The 16,356-nt window shown below is 50.7% G+C and overlaps 1 protein-coding gene across 7 annotated transcripts in view; it reads left to right on the forward strand.

Annotated features, from left to right (window-relative positions):
* The first annotated feature begins 2,993 nt into the window (after positions 1–2,993).
* The window catches only part of MMEL1 (membrane metalloendopeptidase like 1), a 38,821-nt gene continuing 25,458 nt past the window's right edge, over positions 2,994–16,356 (forward strand). For 4 of the 7 annotated variants that reach the window (XM_061382983.1, XM_061382980.1, XM_061382982.1 and 1 more), the window contains exons 1-2: positions 2,996–4,893; positions 6,804–6,966. In XM_061382983.1, the coding sequence (XP_061238967.1) occupies positions 4,861–4,893; positions 6,804–6,966 (196 nt within the window). In that variant the 5' untranslated portion in view covers positions 2,996–4,860. Of the gene's footprint in view, positions 4,894–6,803; positions 6,967–16,356 lie in introns of all 7 variants that reach the window. The other 3 variants (XM_061382984.1, XM_061382979.1, XM_061382981.1) reach the window with 3 other exon arrangements.

The following is a 16,356-nucleotide window of genomic DNA, read 5'->3' on the forward strand; positions in this document are numbered from 1 at the left end:
GCATCACTAGCCAATCAAAATGAAGTGCATCCTAAACTTGAGTTTAAAAAGGACAGTGAAATAGAGGAAATTAACAGGCAGGGATGAATAACAGGAAACAGAAGTTAATGAATTGGGAATAGAAAAGGGAAAGAACTCAAAAATCCAAAATACAGTTCTTTGAAAATCAAACAGATGAACCAGTATCTGACTTAATCTGGAAAGACAGGAAAGGAACAAAGCCACAAAATTTTTAGAAGTAAAAACAACACACAGGAAATTTAAAGAATCATAAGACATCACTTTTCTCACCTCTGTGCAAATAAATTTGAAGACCTGGATAAAATGTGTTGGTTCCCAGGAAAATATTATTTAACTGAACTGACTCCAGAGTAGATATAACAATTGCACAGGACAATTATCGCGGAGGGAAAAGAGAAGGTGGTTAGGGAGCTTCCCCCAAAACAGCTCCAGTTCCAGATGGTGTCGGGGAGATCTGCCAGCCTTTAAAGAACAGTCAGCTCGTAATTGCTTTAAACTCCTTCACAGCCAAGGAAAAGAAGAAAAGCTTCCAAGTTATTTTTTTCTGTTGAAGGATAGTTGATTTACAATACTGTGTTAGTTTCTGGGGCTCAGCAAAGAGATTCCGTTACACGTATATATGTATGTGTATTCTTTTTTTCTATCCTTTTCCATTATAGTTTTTTATTACAAAATACCAAATATAGTTCCCTTCCAAGTTTTTTTTTTTTTAGAAAGCATAATCTCAATCAAATGAAAGCCACAAACCCATTTCATTTACAAATTATCAGTTCAGAAACACTAAATGAAGTGCCAACAAACCTGAATTCAACAAAATGTTCGACAGCAACATAACGTGGGAATGCAAGGGTTTTTCAAAATCAGGAAATGTGTTTGTATAGTTAACCACAGAAATACTTAAAGTAAGTTCTGTGACCCTACCGGAGGCTGTATCAGAGGCATGGGTCATGAATGATAAGTCCTCTCCAACATGTCACCTCCCTGTGCCCTTGGGTTCCTTCCTCTACGTTACACAGGAGAGGTTCTAGCATCTCAGCTTCATTGGCCCACCAGGCTCCTCTGTCCCGTGGATGTCCCAGGCAAGAATACTGGAATTATTGCCATTTCCTTGCCATTTCCTCTTCCAGGCAATCATCCCAACCCAGGGATCCAACCCATGCCTCTTGCATCACCTGCTTTGGCAGGCGATTCTTCACCGCTGAACCCCAGGGGAGCCCATAGCCAACACACAAATTTAGACTCTCTGGCTGGTGCACCTATGTGAATGGTGCCAGCCCAGCTCAGTGCTGTGCTCCCTCCACTGTGGTCTGACACCCCTGACCCGACCCGGCATAATCCCCAGGATTCTTGGCGTCGATTAATTATGTCTTGAAATTGTTTGGATCTATTACTGTAAGTTGTTTTATTCTGGGTTGGACCCTATACTCGCCCCCACCCTAAGCATGCAGAGATTGGACCATACTTGTGGGTCTGAGGGCTAACTATGGACATTGAGTAGAATGAGCAGCCTCTTTCTAAGTATCTGGTCCACAGGAGGTTCTCGCAGGGTTTATAGTGAAAGGGGCTTGTCTCCTTGGACATGGGAGGGGCTCAGAGGCCCCAGGGGTTCAAGGTTCTCAGCCCCATCTGAGGCCAACCAGACATCCCATTCCTAGTTTCAGGGTCCCAATCCTTCCCAATCAGTGCTTGAACTTTCTCCTAAGAAGCCTGGGGAGGCCGTGAAAGTCCCAGCACTGATTGTACTACTCACAGGAGCAGATGTTGTGTCTGTCTTTCAGCCTTGTCAGCCCCGTGCTTGTGAGACAGAAGGGCCTCTCAGGGCTGTGGTGGAGCTGAGCCCAGACCTGAGCTCCTGTCGTCTCCATGTGAGTGTGCAGGACACCAGGGGCCTTGGGGCCACTCATCCATAGCAGCACGCAGCCCTCGCTCCCTGGGCCCAGATTCAGCTAACACTTCACAGCCGAGCACGGTGGTAGCTCAGTCACTCCTAAAGCCGCTGCCACAAGTCACGTCTCCCAGGCGCTCAGTCCCACAGTCAGGCCCAAGGATACAAGCAGGCTGGTTCCCAAACTCCATGTTTGGGGGTGCCTCCTGGGGTCATTCCTAGTGGCCAATTCATGTGTCATTAGGGTCCACTTAGGAGACAGAAACCACACGAGTGATTTAAATAGCGAGAATTTAAAGAACAGTTAGTTATGAGGGTCTTAATTGTTAATTTGGTCGCTAACTTGTGTCCGGCACACCAGGCTTCCCTGTCCTCCACTATTCCCAGAGTTTGCTCAAACTCATGTCCATTGAGTCAGTAATGCTATCTAACCATCTCATCCTCTGCTGCCCCTTTCTCCTTTAGCCTTCAGTCTCCTAGCATCAGGGATACGGGAGTAAAATAACTAGGGATCACAAAAGTAGCAGCCTGAGTTCCAAGACAGATGACAGCCCCTCCGCATGGGCTGTCAGCCACCAGTGCACCCTCCAGCTCCTCTGCACCTGCCCCTCACCCCCACCCCCGCCAGGTGTTTCCCAACCACACAGCTGTGCCAGGCACCACACATCTGTCCTCTTGTCTGACTCCAAGACAAATCATATAGAGGAGGGTCTGATGTTCCAGCTGTTGGGGCTGGGGGTGGGGCTTGGTGATGGGAGACCTAGGGCAGAGTCAGACTGCCCCACCCCCTCCTCCTGTCTAGGATGCCTGCCTCTTGACTCCAGGAGGCAGTGAACAGGACAGCGTGCAGGGCTCTCCCAGAGGCCCAGCTCTCAGCTCAGCTCTCCGACTGCCTCGAAATACTTAACCTCTTCCAGCCAGCCTGTCTTCTCCAAGCGGGGCACCTCCCGCCTGCCTGGAGCATGGGTGGGCAGACCCAGGGAAGGTCGTTTCCCACTGGGCTGAGGCCCAGAGACATGCCTGCCGGGGGATGCTGGGCTTCGGGCAGACGATAGGATCTTCCCCAAACCGCCTGGCCCAAGGGCATGGGGCAGGGAAGGACTGGACCCAGCAGTAAAGGGCAGGTGTCTGCAGGGTCTGAGGGCAGCCCCAGGGCCAGAGGCTACTCCCTGTAGACCTGCCCTGGTCCCAGGACTGGGGAGGGGAGGGGCGCCCCATTCCCTGCCCTCATGAGGGTGCTGGCTCCTTGGACCCCAGAGCTGAGGTTGGGCTCAGACCTCCACCTCCCACATCTACTGCCCAAGAGATGGGGAGGGATGGACAGGGAGCCCTCACTGGCCCTTGAGCTCATCTAAGAGAAAGGACTAAAGTCCACCTTGGGGGGTTGTGTTCAAGGCAGCTAGGTCATGGCCCATCCAGGGACTTGGCTGGGAGTCTGTAGGTCCTTGGCCTGTGGGCCCCCCTTTTTCCAGATTCTCTTGGAGGGCACCCAGTACCACTATGCTGGGTTCCCCCAGAACCCGCTGGCCTCAGTGCAGTGCCCACCAGGAGGCAAGGCCAGGCCCCAGGCCCCTTGCTCATGCAGTTTTTTTCATTGATAGAGCTACAGACAGGGAGGAGCCTGAACGGGGCAGCATGAGTGGGAAAGTGCAGCTGAGCTCAGAGACCAGACAGTCCCTGCATCCGGGTGGCCTTGGGTCAGGGAGGGGGAATCTCCGGCTGGACAGCACAGAGCCTGGGTCCCCAGAGCCAGCACACTCTGGGAAGGAATCTGTAGCCAGCAGGCTGGACCCTGACCCAGCCCTGGCTCCCAGGAAGGGCAGTTCCAGTTTCTCAGTCCCCTGACGTTGGCCTTGTCCCCATTCAGACCAGCAGCCTGGGTAGCTCCTTGCTAGGCTGGGTCTCTGGGCCTTTGGTTGGGGGTCTGTCAGGACAACCAGGGCGCTGAGGCGAGCCCTGCCTGGGGGCTAGGACTGGTTTCTGGAATCTGAGACCCTGAAGCATGGCCCTCCCCCCAGCTCAGGGGCCAACCCAAGAGACCACCAGAACATGGACTGGAACGTTCCAACAGGACCCAGGGTGGGTATTCTGGTGAGGGGATGGAGTGAGCAGTTGTTGACCCCAGATCCCTGGCTCTGTGGCCTGGCCCCAGCCTTGGACACTCTTACAGAGTCCCAGGAGCCCAAGGGGATCCCTCCATCTGTGAGATTCTGAAATGGAAGCAGAACCATGCTGGTCACCAAGTCAGGCCTGGAGAAGGGACATCTGGGTTCTGACTGGGGCCTCCTTTATCCAAAGCCCCCAACTCTGACCCCATCATGGGCCAGGGGTGCCTAACTAACACCGAAGCACTGAGGTGCCCCTGCCAACCCCAGAGGCCCTCTCCTGTTCCCCCAGTCAGGGCCACCTGCCTTCTGGGGGTCAGTGTCTCTGAGTGGGGACCCTCCCTGATGGCCCCACCCCCACCCCATCATGATGAGCAGGGATGCCTGCTCCCCTCACAGCCCAGCAAGGCCCCCAGAACCCAGCACCCTCACTGGACCCTCCCTGGAGACAAAAGAGAAAGGAACCCTGTGACCAGGGTGGTTCTTGGTTCCAACCTCTCTGCCAAGGTGAGCAGGGTAAGGAGAAGGGCCTGGCCTTCCTTCCCAGGAGTCCTGTGGCCCCTTTGAACCCAGGGGACAGCAAGGATGGATGAAAGGCAGGAGGCGGTACCCTCAGCCTCCAGGGACTTCGCTCACTCAGCAGGGAGCCTAGAGCCCCCAGAGCAGCTCTTGGCCCCTCCCCCACACCAAACCCAGATGGAACTTGCCTACTGTGAGCAGGAGGGTCCGCCTCCAGAGAACCCCTGCTCGCATCACAAAGAGGCCTGAAGCCGCACCAGCCTCTCCTGGCCCCTCCTGGAGCCACTGTCTCCCACCCCTGGGAGCCCTCCTGACTCAGCCTTCTGAGACATGTCTGTGGTGGCCGCTCTGAGTGACCCAAAGGTGAGCCAAGGGAGGGGCCTGCCTGCCAGGCCAGCTTTCCTGGGCAGCGCAGCCAGGAGAACACCCTCCAAGCACCAGCCGGTTGCCCAGGCCCCAGACAAGCAGCCCAGCACAGCCCCCCAACTCCTGTAAGGAACCCTGTCTGCCCAGCTGGCCACAGAGGCCTGAAGATGCCATGACCATGTCTCCAGGGAGGTGGGGTCCCCAGCTTCTCCCCCTGTCGGTACCTGGCTTTGTCCTCAGTCCTCAGGGAGAGTTTTTACTGTATGCCTACCTTTGTTATGCGGAGTCCCCTGGAGTCAGCAGGACACAGTGAAGTGGACTGACTGAGTGATGAGTAGACTCATTAGATCTAATCAGAGAAAGAAGACGCTGGCGGAAACCAGGGCCACAGGTGCTAAGTTGGGCTCAGATCAGTCAGCCTGACTCATCCTTTCGTTCATTCATTCAAGTCAGTGGATGCCTCCAGGGTCATGGGCACCCACCTAGGTCCTGAGGACCAGGTAGAAGGAGCCCTGTGACCCCCACACTGACACCCCCAATGGGGAGGTGGGCAATGGGAATAGAAATAAGGACTGTAGAAGCTGAACCACAGGTGAGGTGGTGAAGCAGTTCAGGTCTGGGGGTGGGCCAGGGGGAGGCCTGGCTAAGGGGACCTCAAGCAGGGACTTCCAGAAGGGGAGGGGAGCAGAGAGAAGTGATGGAGGCCTGGCTGCTCCTCCCTGGTTGGGTTGTGTGGCAATGATGTCAGAGGGCTGAGAGACCCACCCCCCACCCCACCCCCCAGTGAGTGTGGACACCTGTTGGCGTTGAGAACAGCTAACCCAGTCATGGGCAGCCTTGGGCCACGCTTACCTGCCAGCAGGTGGGACTGGGTCTGTCCTCTGTGCTGGTGTAGACTGGGCCCCAGTCCCGACATCAGGAATGTGAGCTCATGTGAGGACTGAAGCTGGGAGGGCAGCCCACTCTCCCCGGGGACCCAGGCACCTTTCTCGGTCAGGGCCCTGAGTGCCAGCAGCAGAGGCGTGCACATGAGCACACACACACAGACACCCAGGAGCACGTGCACGTGTGTACATGCACACGTGCATGTTCACACGCTCATCCCATGCACTCACACACACGTGTGCATCCACACGCACACTCACATGCACAGGGGACTCATGCAGCCCTCTGTGAACTGTCCTCACTGACCCGGGCAGTGCACCCTCTCGTGCCCACAACTGCAGCCCCGGGTGTCCTCCATGCTGCTTGGAGCCTGGCTGTCACCACCTGGCCGGCTGGAGAAGGCGTCCCCTCAGTAGTGACAGGGTTGGGGGACAACTGCTGAAGCTGCCCTGCCGTGTCCTGTCTTGGCTTGCCTGGTCACCACAGTCACTCTCGCCTCCCCCTAGACCCTTTGGGCTCCAGGCAGGAACAGTGAGCAGGGAGCGCAGTGGCCCAAGCCACCTCCCAGAGGGTGACCCTGATGCAGGAGGCCCACAGCTCCAGGACATCCCCCCAAATCGGGACAAGAGCCCCAGGCAGGATCCGCTGCAGAAGCCCCTCAACAACTTGGGAGCTGGGTCTCCTGGGTCCTGCGTGCCCACCCCAAGCTGTGAGCTGAGCGACCCCAGACCAATCTCTGCCTGAAAGCAGACGTAGAGAGGCCAACCTCAAAAAGGGACTGCCAACGGCCCAGGGCCGGGCCTGCCCCACCCCTGGGGTCCGGCACTCAGACTCCTTGGGAAAGAGAGGAGAGCCCTCAGGCGCAGGACCTGGGATGGAGAAAAGGGCCGAGCACCCTCCAGCCTCGGGCAGGGCCTCCCTAGCGCCACACCCAGCCCCCGCTGCCCTGACGCCCCACCCCGGGTGGACGCCGCCCCTGCCTTGGCCTTGGGGCTCCTCCGCTGTGCGCTTTCCCCGTCTAGAGACTTGCGATGGGCAAGCCCGAGAGCCCAGTGGGGATGGTGGAGATCGCCGGCCGCTCGGGGCAGAAGCACCGAGGCTTCCTGGAGGCGGGGCTGCTGCTGCTGCTGCTCCTGGTGACCGGCGCCCTGGTCACCCTGGGCCTCCTCTACGCCGACAGCAGAGGTGAGTGGGGGCGCCCCCTTCCCCCGGACGGGCCACCGGCACCCTGCTCACCGCGCTCATCCGCACCCGACCTCCGGAAGGTCTGCGCGCCCGCCCACTCGGAGGAGCCGCCTGGCGAGCAGGGCAGGCGGGGTCTGCGCGGGGCACCGGGGGCGGCCCGGCTGTGCTATAGCCTGGAGATGAGGGGCACTGACCTGTGGGGACCGGGGACCTTTCTGGAAGGCTCTGCCCAGGCGCGGGCTGGCACCAGGCTGGTTCTGACTCGGTGGGCCTCTGCCGGACTCCCGAGAAGCTGTAGACCCTGTCCCCAGCCCCATCTGCGCGCCCCCTCCCCTCGGCTGCCGCACAGAGCGCTGCAGTTCCCGGCCGGCCCAGCAGCAGGAGCCCGCGCTCCAGCACTGGGACTCTCGGCGCAGCATCCTCCGACCGCCGCGCTCACCTGCCGCCTCCCTGGCTGTCCCCCGCAGGGACCTCGCTGGGATCCTCCTCCCCGGCCCCTGACGGCCCTGGTTCCCCGGCCTCATGGCATCTCAGGCTCTGTTTTTCAAACCTTGGTGGGGTGGCAGGGAGCAGGCTGGGGTCCTAGGGAGATGGAGGAGCGAGAGCGCCCTGCTGGAACACCCCCACTCACAGAGCCCAAACTGTCCCCTCATGGGGTCACAAGGCACGGGAAACAAGGGGAGGCGCTCACGTGTCTGCACCTGGGCACCAGGTAGCCCAGGTTAAACCCTGGGGTGTGAACTGTCCTCACTGGAGCACGTTGCTGCCCCAAGGGTTATGTGCAATGGGTGGACACCAGCTGGGAGGTACTCTAGGTTCCTTCTGCAGGCGGGTGGGTGGGCAGTGGGCTCAGGACTCAGGAGGATCTGCAGGAAAAGACACCATCTCCACCCCAACCCCAGCACCCTCAACAATAGGGCAGTGGCAGTCTTTGTACTAGAATATTCCTTCACTGACGGGAGCCACCTGCACTGCTATGGGACCATCCAGACATTGCTGGGCAGCACTGTTTCTCTGAACTAGAAGTGGGCGCCACCCCCAGATGTAATGGGCATTCCCCCTCCCCCCAGGGCTGCTCCTGCCTGACCAGGTGCCCGGCTGGACCCTGCCAGCTGCTTCGGTCTCTGGCCATCCTGAGTCTTCTGTCAGGGTAGATGGGCACTGAATCACAGAGCTCTCAGAGAGACCCCAGGGAATCTGTTCACAGCTACTGGGCTGCAGAAACCCAGCTGAGGGGCTTCCTGGGGACTGGGCTGACCCCGCACACCACCCCAGTCCTCATCTAGGCAGTACTGAGAAGTGTGAGCCCACCCTGACTGCAACGGCCTTCCCTTCTCCTCCTGGTTCCCTAAATACAAGTGGGGTCTCTGCCAGGGCTCCTGTGTCCTCCCCTACCCCCACAAATGACCCATAGCCAGTCTCTGCCTCAGGTCCTAATAGAGCCTGTGGAAGGGTTTATATGCTATGTTATTGCTTATTCTTAAGTACTTTCTCATCCACTGGTTGTTTTTTTTAATTGATTCATGGATTACTTAGAAATCTCTCTTTTAAATTTCTAGATGTGTGGAGGTTTTTTTCTTAGTTGCCTTTTGTAATTGGTCTCTAACTTAACTGAATTGTCATCAGAAGCCATGGTTTCTGTGATACTGATTCATTGGTATTTGCTGAGACTTGCTTTAGGGCCAATACAAGGTCAGTTTTATAAGTAATCCACGTGTGCATGTGGAATACACCCAATCACCGTTAGGTGAAAGTGGAGACACAGAAGAGGCTTAGTACATCTATTAGGTCAATCAAATCTATATATTTGTTTCTTTCCATTTTCTTGATCTTTTAATTATTGAAAGATGTGTGTACTAAAACTTAGCCCTAGAGAACCTTCAATTTTCCTTGTAGTTATGTCAAATATTCAATTGCCTGTTTTAAGACCCTCTGTGCTGTGTGCTATATCACTTCAGCCATGTCCAACTCTGTGCAACCCCACGGACTTTAGCCCGCCAGGCTCTTCTGTCCCTGGGATTCTCCAGGCAAGAACACCAGAGTGGATTGCCATTCCCTTCTTCAGGGGATCTTCCCAACCCAGGAATTGAACGCAAGTCTCTTCAGTCTCCTGCATTGGCAGGCTACGTTAAGGAAATTTCCTGACAGTCCTGTGGTTAGGACTCCATGCTTTCAGTACCAAGGGCATGGCCAAAAAAAAAAAAAAAAAGCTACATTATTATATGGATGCAAATTTAGATTCAGTGTATCTTCACTCAGTGTAATGGTGTGAAAGTGAAAGTCACTCAGTCGTGTCAGACTCTTTGCCACCCCATGGACTATACAGCCCATGGAATTCTCTAGGCCAGAATACTGGAGTGGGAAGCCTTTTCTTTCTCCAGGAGATCTTCCCAACCCAGGGATCGAACCCAGGTCTCCCACATTACAAGCAGATTCTTTACCAGCTGAGCCACAAGTGAAGGCTGTATAATGGTGTAGGGCCCCTTTATGTCTTAGCCTTTTGCCTTAATGTGTTTTGTTTTCAATTCTGTCTCATCTGATCTGAGTTAGCATTTGCTCTTTATTTCCTCCATTCTTTTTCTTTGAAACTTTGTCTCTTTAGCTTTACATGTGTGTCTTTTGGAACCGTGTAAAGGTGGATTTTGGTCTCTATCTTCTACCTGGAGGATTTTGTCTCTGTCTATTCACACAAAAATGTATGTTTTTTTCTGTTGTGTTCTTTTGTGCTTCGATGCCTTTTTTCTTTTTTCTCACCTTGTTTTGGATTCGGCTATTATTTTTCACTCCGTTTTACCTCAACTAGCTTGAAAGTTTTATATTTCTAATCCTTTTAAAGGTTATCTCAGATTTTTTCATTTTAATATGTTTTTCAAAAGTTATAGATAAGCCTTTTTCATAAAAGCAACTTTTTAAAATAAAATATACAGTAGCAAATACAGTCCCAGGCCTATACTCCTGCCCATACTGGAATTATGCTCCTCAGGAGCTGTCATATTCATTGTCTAGTGCAGAGGTTGGATACCTCTGGCCCATTGCTTGTTTTCCTAAATAAGGTTTTATTGGAACACAGCTGTGTCCATTCACTTGGATATTGCCTGTGGATGTCTTCATGCTACAAGAGCTAAATCGGGTAGGTGAGACAGAGTCTGTATGTGACTCACAAAGGCTAAAATATTTATCTGGCCTTTTACAGAAAAATACTGCCAACCCCTGTACTGGAATGTCTAAACTTCATCTCTGACTCTTCTCTCTTTACTGTCATTGCTAGATCACAAGGGGGCCCTATAAGGCTGTGGTTAATACCCAGGCTCCAAAGGCTGACAGGTTGGTGGCTTGCCAGCCTCCCCAGATCCCACCTACGTGACCTTGGAGGGTGACCTTGGAGGGTTTCCATCACAGCTTTGTGCTTCAGTTTCCTTATCTGTAAAATGGAACATAACATAGTTAGAGGCTTACTTGAGGGTTCAAACACATCAAAAACACTTAGAAAAACGTCTATCATGATATTATGATCAGATTTTGTAATAGAATGTTAGATTTGTAATTGATCCTCTATCAGTATTAATATTGACATCCCAAATATGAGGCAGATTTGGCTCCTTAAGCCACCCAGGCTTCTATGGTCCGAGTATAGCTACCTCATTGCCTTTGATAAATCCATATTCATCACTACAATAGTTCTACTGAGGGAGGATTTTTCATAGCTGAGCTATGAAGACTAGCTGGATTATATTTCCTTTCCTTGTTATTTTTGGTTTTCTTATTAATAGCAATCTTGTTTAAGGACTCTCATTTTTCTCTTGCTTCTTCCACCCTCCTCAGACTCTGCATACATGTCTGTAGGATGGTGTGATATTATCCCACAGTATTTGGATGCCCAGTTCAGATTTCATTCATTTTTTTACTCTCTGTGATACAGTTTGAAGAGTTTGATCCTAATTAATCTCCAGGTTCACTGGCTCTTTCCTCAGCTGTATCTGGACTGGTCAGCCAGTTAAAGAAATTCTAAGTTCATCTCTAATAACATGATTTTCCTTTCTGATGTTTCCCATTTTCCACTTTTTTATAGCTTCCATCTCTTTGCTGAAATTTCTTATCTGTTCATGCATATTATCCACCTATTCCATTAGATGCTTTAACATATTAATCATAATTATCCTGAAGTCTTTTTCTGATGATGCCAGTATCTGAGCTATCTCTGAGTCTAGTTTTATTGATTAATTTATCTCATGGCAGTGGATTGCTTTTTCTTCCTGTGTGTATGTGTGTGTCTCTGTGTGTCACACATTTTTACTGAACGCTGCACATCTAAATACAGAGACTGGAGTAAACAGTAGTTGCACCCGGCAGTAAGCACACCTGTTCTGCCAGCCTTAGTGTGAATGGTTGAACCCATCCAGTCAGGAGTCAGCTGACTTGGGGTTTTGTTTTCACCCTGTCACCCTTGGTGCCCTGCAGACTTCACCTTTCTCCAGCTGTGAGTGATGATTACCTGCGCTCAGAGAAGGAACCTCTGGGTCCACTTCGCTCCTGCTCCAGCCTCAGCAATCAGCAGTCCCTAATGTGTGTGACACAGAAGGGTTCTCTCCATGCCTCTGTCCCTCCACAGCTGGGAGGTTGCCCTTGCTCTTTAGTACTTGGCTTATGCTGGCAGAGGGTGGGGGGGGGGGTAGCTCTGGTGTCCTGGCCCAGGCTCGGTCTTGGAGTGGAGCTGTCACAGCATCCCTGCCCTGATCCCCATGTCCATCAAACTTTGCCGTATCCCTGAGTCCCCTCCCCCGTACCTAGTAGCAGCAGACCTCAGCTAAGATCCTGGGCCCACAGGGCTCTCCTTTGCCTCTCCCATGAGCAGAGGATTTTTACATCAGGCTCTCCTCCAGACCAGTAGATTTTCACCTGGTCCCTGGGGGTGAAAAGGTGTACTGCCCTTCCCCGCAGTGGTGTAAAGCTCTTGCTTCCCACAAGAGGAGAGTGCAGGCAAGCCTGAGACCCCAAGTGCAGGCCCCACAGCAGAAGCAGATAATCTCCTGCATGCCTGTGCCACTGAGCGGGACTCCCTCTGGCCTCCTGAGAACTGCCCCAATCTTTCTCATCAACACCTGGTAAGGATCCATGGAAATAGCTGGTGAATAAGTGCAAAATCCCCTGTGTTGAAGCTCCAGCTGTTCCACACTGGCTAACTCACACTTGGCCTTCAAGAATTCATTAAGGGGCTTCCATGGTGGATCAGTGGTAAAGAATCCACCTGCCAATGCAGGAGATACGAGTTCAATCCCTGATCCAGGAAGTTCCCACATGCCACAGAGCAACTAAACTCGTGTGCCACAACTATTGAGCCTGTGCTCTAGAGCCTGGGAAACACAACTACCGAGCCCACGTGCCACAGCTACTGAAGCCTAGAGCCAGTGCTCTGCAACAAGAGAGGCCACTGCAGTGAGAAGCTTGTGCACCTCAGCAAAGAGTAGCTCCCACTTACCACAACTAGAGAAAGCCCATGCGCAGCAACAAAGACCCAGCATAGCCAAAAATAAATAGCTTTAAAAAGAACATTTCAGACCTTTAAAAATAAGAATTCATTAAAACATTGGCTGATTTCTTACTTTGTCACTTGTATGGTGACCGTCTCTTACTCTTCCTGGGGCCTGTCAAAGCAATAACAGTCCCATCTCTGCTGGATGGGGTTGTCACTCTGTTTTCTGGGTCCCCTTCTGACCTCAGGTCCTAGAAGTTCTCCAGAAAAGTATTGATTTCTGTAGACTATCTAGACTTTTCCTATTGTTACAAAGGGAATGATGTTCTATTGTGGCATTTGATGTCATAAGCAGAAAGCTAAACTAATATACTTTAAATCTTATGTGCATATTTGACTTACTCAGTCAATATCTTCATGTTTCTCCCAAACGACACAAGCATTTAGAATAGTTTTACTCTTCTTGTCCTCCTCCCTGATCACATATTGTTGTGGATACGTCCGTGGTTTCCACCTTATTTTTTATTTACTGCACACAGGCAACATTCTCTAATACCGTCAATTTAATTTAGATTTTCCATGTCCTTACCAGTTTCTTTGCTCATCGCTCTTCCTACTTCTCCGGCAGCCCTTATGAAGTAGTTTTCCTTCTTTCTGAAGTACATGCTTTTGGAGTCTCCTGTTCACAGTGTGCCCACAGACAATGTGGGTCACCTGGGAGCTTGTTAGAAATTCAGAAACTCAGGGCCCACCCTAGGCCTGCTCAGTGAGGACCTGCACCTAATCCCCAGGGGATCCTCTGCACTTAAATTTGGGGAGTGCTGATTAGGATGGCATTTGCTAAACTTGCTTGATAATCAGAGGAACCTGGGGCAGTTGTCTGCCCAGGAACCTCCGGCCCCATCTCAGTCTGCTTGTTGTTCAGTCACTAAGTTGTGTCCAACTCTTTGTGACCCCATGGGCTGCAGCACACCGGGCTTCCCTGTCCTTCACCATCTCCTGGAGTTTGCTCAAACCCATGTCCATTGAGTCGGTGATGCCATCCAACCATCTTGTCCTCTTGCCTTCTCGTCATCCGTGTTTCCTCTTGCCTTCACTTTTCCCCAGCATCAGGGTTTTTTTTCCAATGAGTGGGCTCTTCACATCAGGTGGCCAGAGTATTGGAGCTTCAGCTTCAGCATCAGTCCTTCCAATGAATATTCGGGACTGATTTCCTTTAAGATTGACTGGTTTTATCTCCTTGCAGTCCAACGGACTCTCGAGAGTCTTCTCCAACACCATAATTCAAAAGCATCAATTCTTTGACACTCAGCCTTCTTTATGGTCCAACTCTCATGTCCATACATGACTACTGGAAAAACCATAGCTTTGACTAGATAGACTTTGTTGGCAAAATAATGTCTGTTTTAAATACACTGTCTAGTTTTCTTATAGCTTTCCTTCTAAGGAGCAAGCATCTTTTAATTTCATGGCTATAATCATTGTCCACAGTGATTTTGGAGCCCAAGAAAATAAAATCTGCCACTGTTTCCACTTTTCCCCTTCTATTTGCCATGAAGTAATGGGATGGGTTGCCATGATCTTAGTTTTTTTAATGCTGAGTTTTAAGCCAGCTTTTTCACTTCCTCTTTCCCCTTCATCAAGAGGCTCTTTAGTTCTTCTTCATGTTCTACCATTAGGGTGGTATCATCTGCATATGTAAGGTTGTTGATATTTCTCCCAGCAATCTTGATTCCAGCTTGTGATTCATCCAGCCCTGCATTTTGTATGATGTACTGTGCATTGAAGATAAATAAGTAGGGTGACAATATACTGCCTTGTCATACTCTTTTCTCAATTTTGAACCACTCAGTTGTTCCATGTCTGGTCCTAACTGTTACTGCTTGGGCCACCATAACAAAATACCATAGTTGGGGTGACTTCAACAACAGAAATCTATTTCCCCAAGTTCTGGAGTCTAAGAGTCCAAGGTTGGGGTACAGGCCAATTCAGTTCCTGGTGAGGACTCTTCTTGGCTTGTGGATAGACACCTTCTCACTATGCCCTCATGTGGCAGACAGGATCGGTTCTGGGGTGTCTTCCTCTTCTTATAACACACTGGCCCTGCTGGATCAGGACCCCACCATATGGCCTCATTTAACCTTCATCACCTCCTGACTGCCATCACCAAATGCAGTCACATTGGGGGTTAAGGCTTCAACACATTAATAGGGAGTGGGGAGGGAGAGACAAACATTTAGTCCATTACAGGCCTCCATCTGGGCAAAACCAAGAAATCTTTTAAGGTAAGACCTCAGAAACTGTACTATATATAACCAGCATGTTAGGCCTTTCCTGTGATCAAGCAGGTTTGGGAAGCACAGCTTTGAAATACTCTTTTCAATAGCAAACCTTAGTTTTGTTTATTTGAATGACTTTATTTGGTACTCATCCTTCAGTAATAGTTTAACTGGTTAAAAAATCTGGACTTAGTTATAGACTCAGCATCCTGAATACTTAACCTCACTGTCTCTGATTTCCACTGCTGCTGTTATGAGTTGTCCTTCTTGTCAGATGAACTTTTTCCCCACTGAACTGTTTTCCCCTTGGTATCCCGCATTTTTACCATGAGGCGCCTAAACCATGGGACTCTATTTATTCTGCTTTGGGTCTGTTGTGATTCTTGAATCTGAACATTAATAACATTTATTAATTTTGGAAACTTGTCGCTACTGTCTTTTTAATATTGTGGCTTCCCAGGTGGCACTAGAGGTAAACAACTCACCTGCCAATGCAAGAGACGTAGAGATGTGTGTTCAATCCCCGAGTCCGGAGGATCCCCTGGAGAGGGCCATGGCAACCCACTCCAGTATTCTTGCCTGGAGAATCCCAGGGACAGAGGAGCCTGGTGGGCCACAGTCCACGGGGTTACAGAGTCAGACATGACTGAAACGACTTGGCACAAGCGCACACACATGCTCCCGCGTAACCTTTTTTTCTCCTTCTTAAATTCTGATTGTGTATGCACTCGATTTTTCTCACTCTACCTTCCATATATCTTTTAGAGAAAAATTTCTGTCTCTTTGACTTTGCCCCACATTGTGGGTAAATTCTTTAGAACTACATTCAAATTCACTAAATCTGTCTTCAGTTCGGTTGTATCTTCCACCTGACCCATCCATTTTGGATTATTTAAAATTTAATTTCAACAATTACATTTTTTATTTCTCTAATTTCCAAGTGATTCTTTTCCAAATTGATGTTTTTCTTTTTTAAAAAAATATTTCAAACATACTTGAGTTATTTCTACATCGGCTAGCTACTGCTGCCTGACAAATTGCCCCCATACTCAGGGGCTTAAAACAACAATTATTTATCACGACACACATTCACCCGTGGGCTGGGAGCAGCTCACCTAATGTGGGTCAGGCTCAGCTGGGGCAGGTCTGTACAATGAACTTCATCCTCCTATGAGGACAAGCAAACACATCCTTCTCTGTGTAGAAATTCGTGGAGACAAGTAGGAGCACACTCAGGGCCTAGCCTCACAACTGGAACACATCATTACCAAAGCTACAGGGGCAAACCCACACTGAAGAGAGGGAGGACATACTTCCTGCCTCCTCGGGAGCACCAACTACTAAGGCAGAGCGGCAGAGAGATGTCAAGGTCTGGGGCCCGAGATGCCAGCCTCCACACGTTCTGATCAGACAGTCCCAAAATATAAATCCTTGGGGTTCTAGTCCTGCTGTTAGTTGTTTCTCACTCATGGAAGCTGGTCTTTTCCTAAACCTAAGTGCATGTTCAAACTGGCTTTGTCTATGAGAATCCTTTGTTACTTGAGCTAAGTTTTCCTCCAGAGAATATGTGTGTTTATCTCCATCAGGCACCTGGAGACACTACCAGCCTAAAATTAATTTATCAGCTTGAGGTTTCCTTGA

Source organism: Bos javanicus, chromosome 16, assembly GCF_032452875.1.
Source record: "Bos javanicus breed banteng chromosome 16, ARS-OSU_banteng_1.0, whole genome shotgun sequence".
Lineage (NCBI taxonomy): Eukaryota > Metazoa > Chordata > Mammalia > Artiodactyla > Bovidae > Bos > Bos javanicus.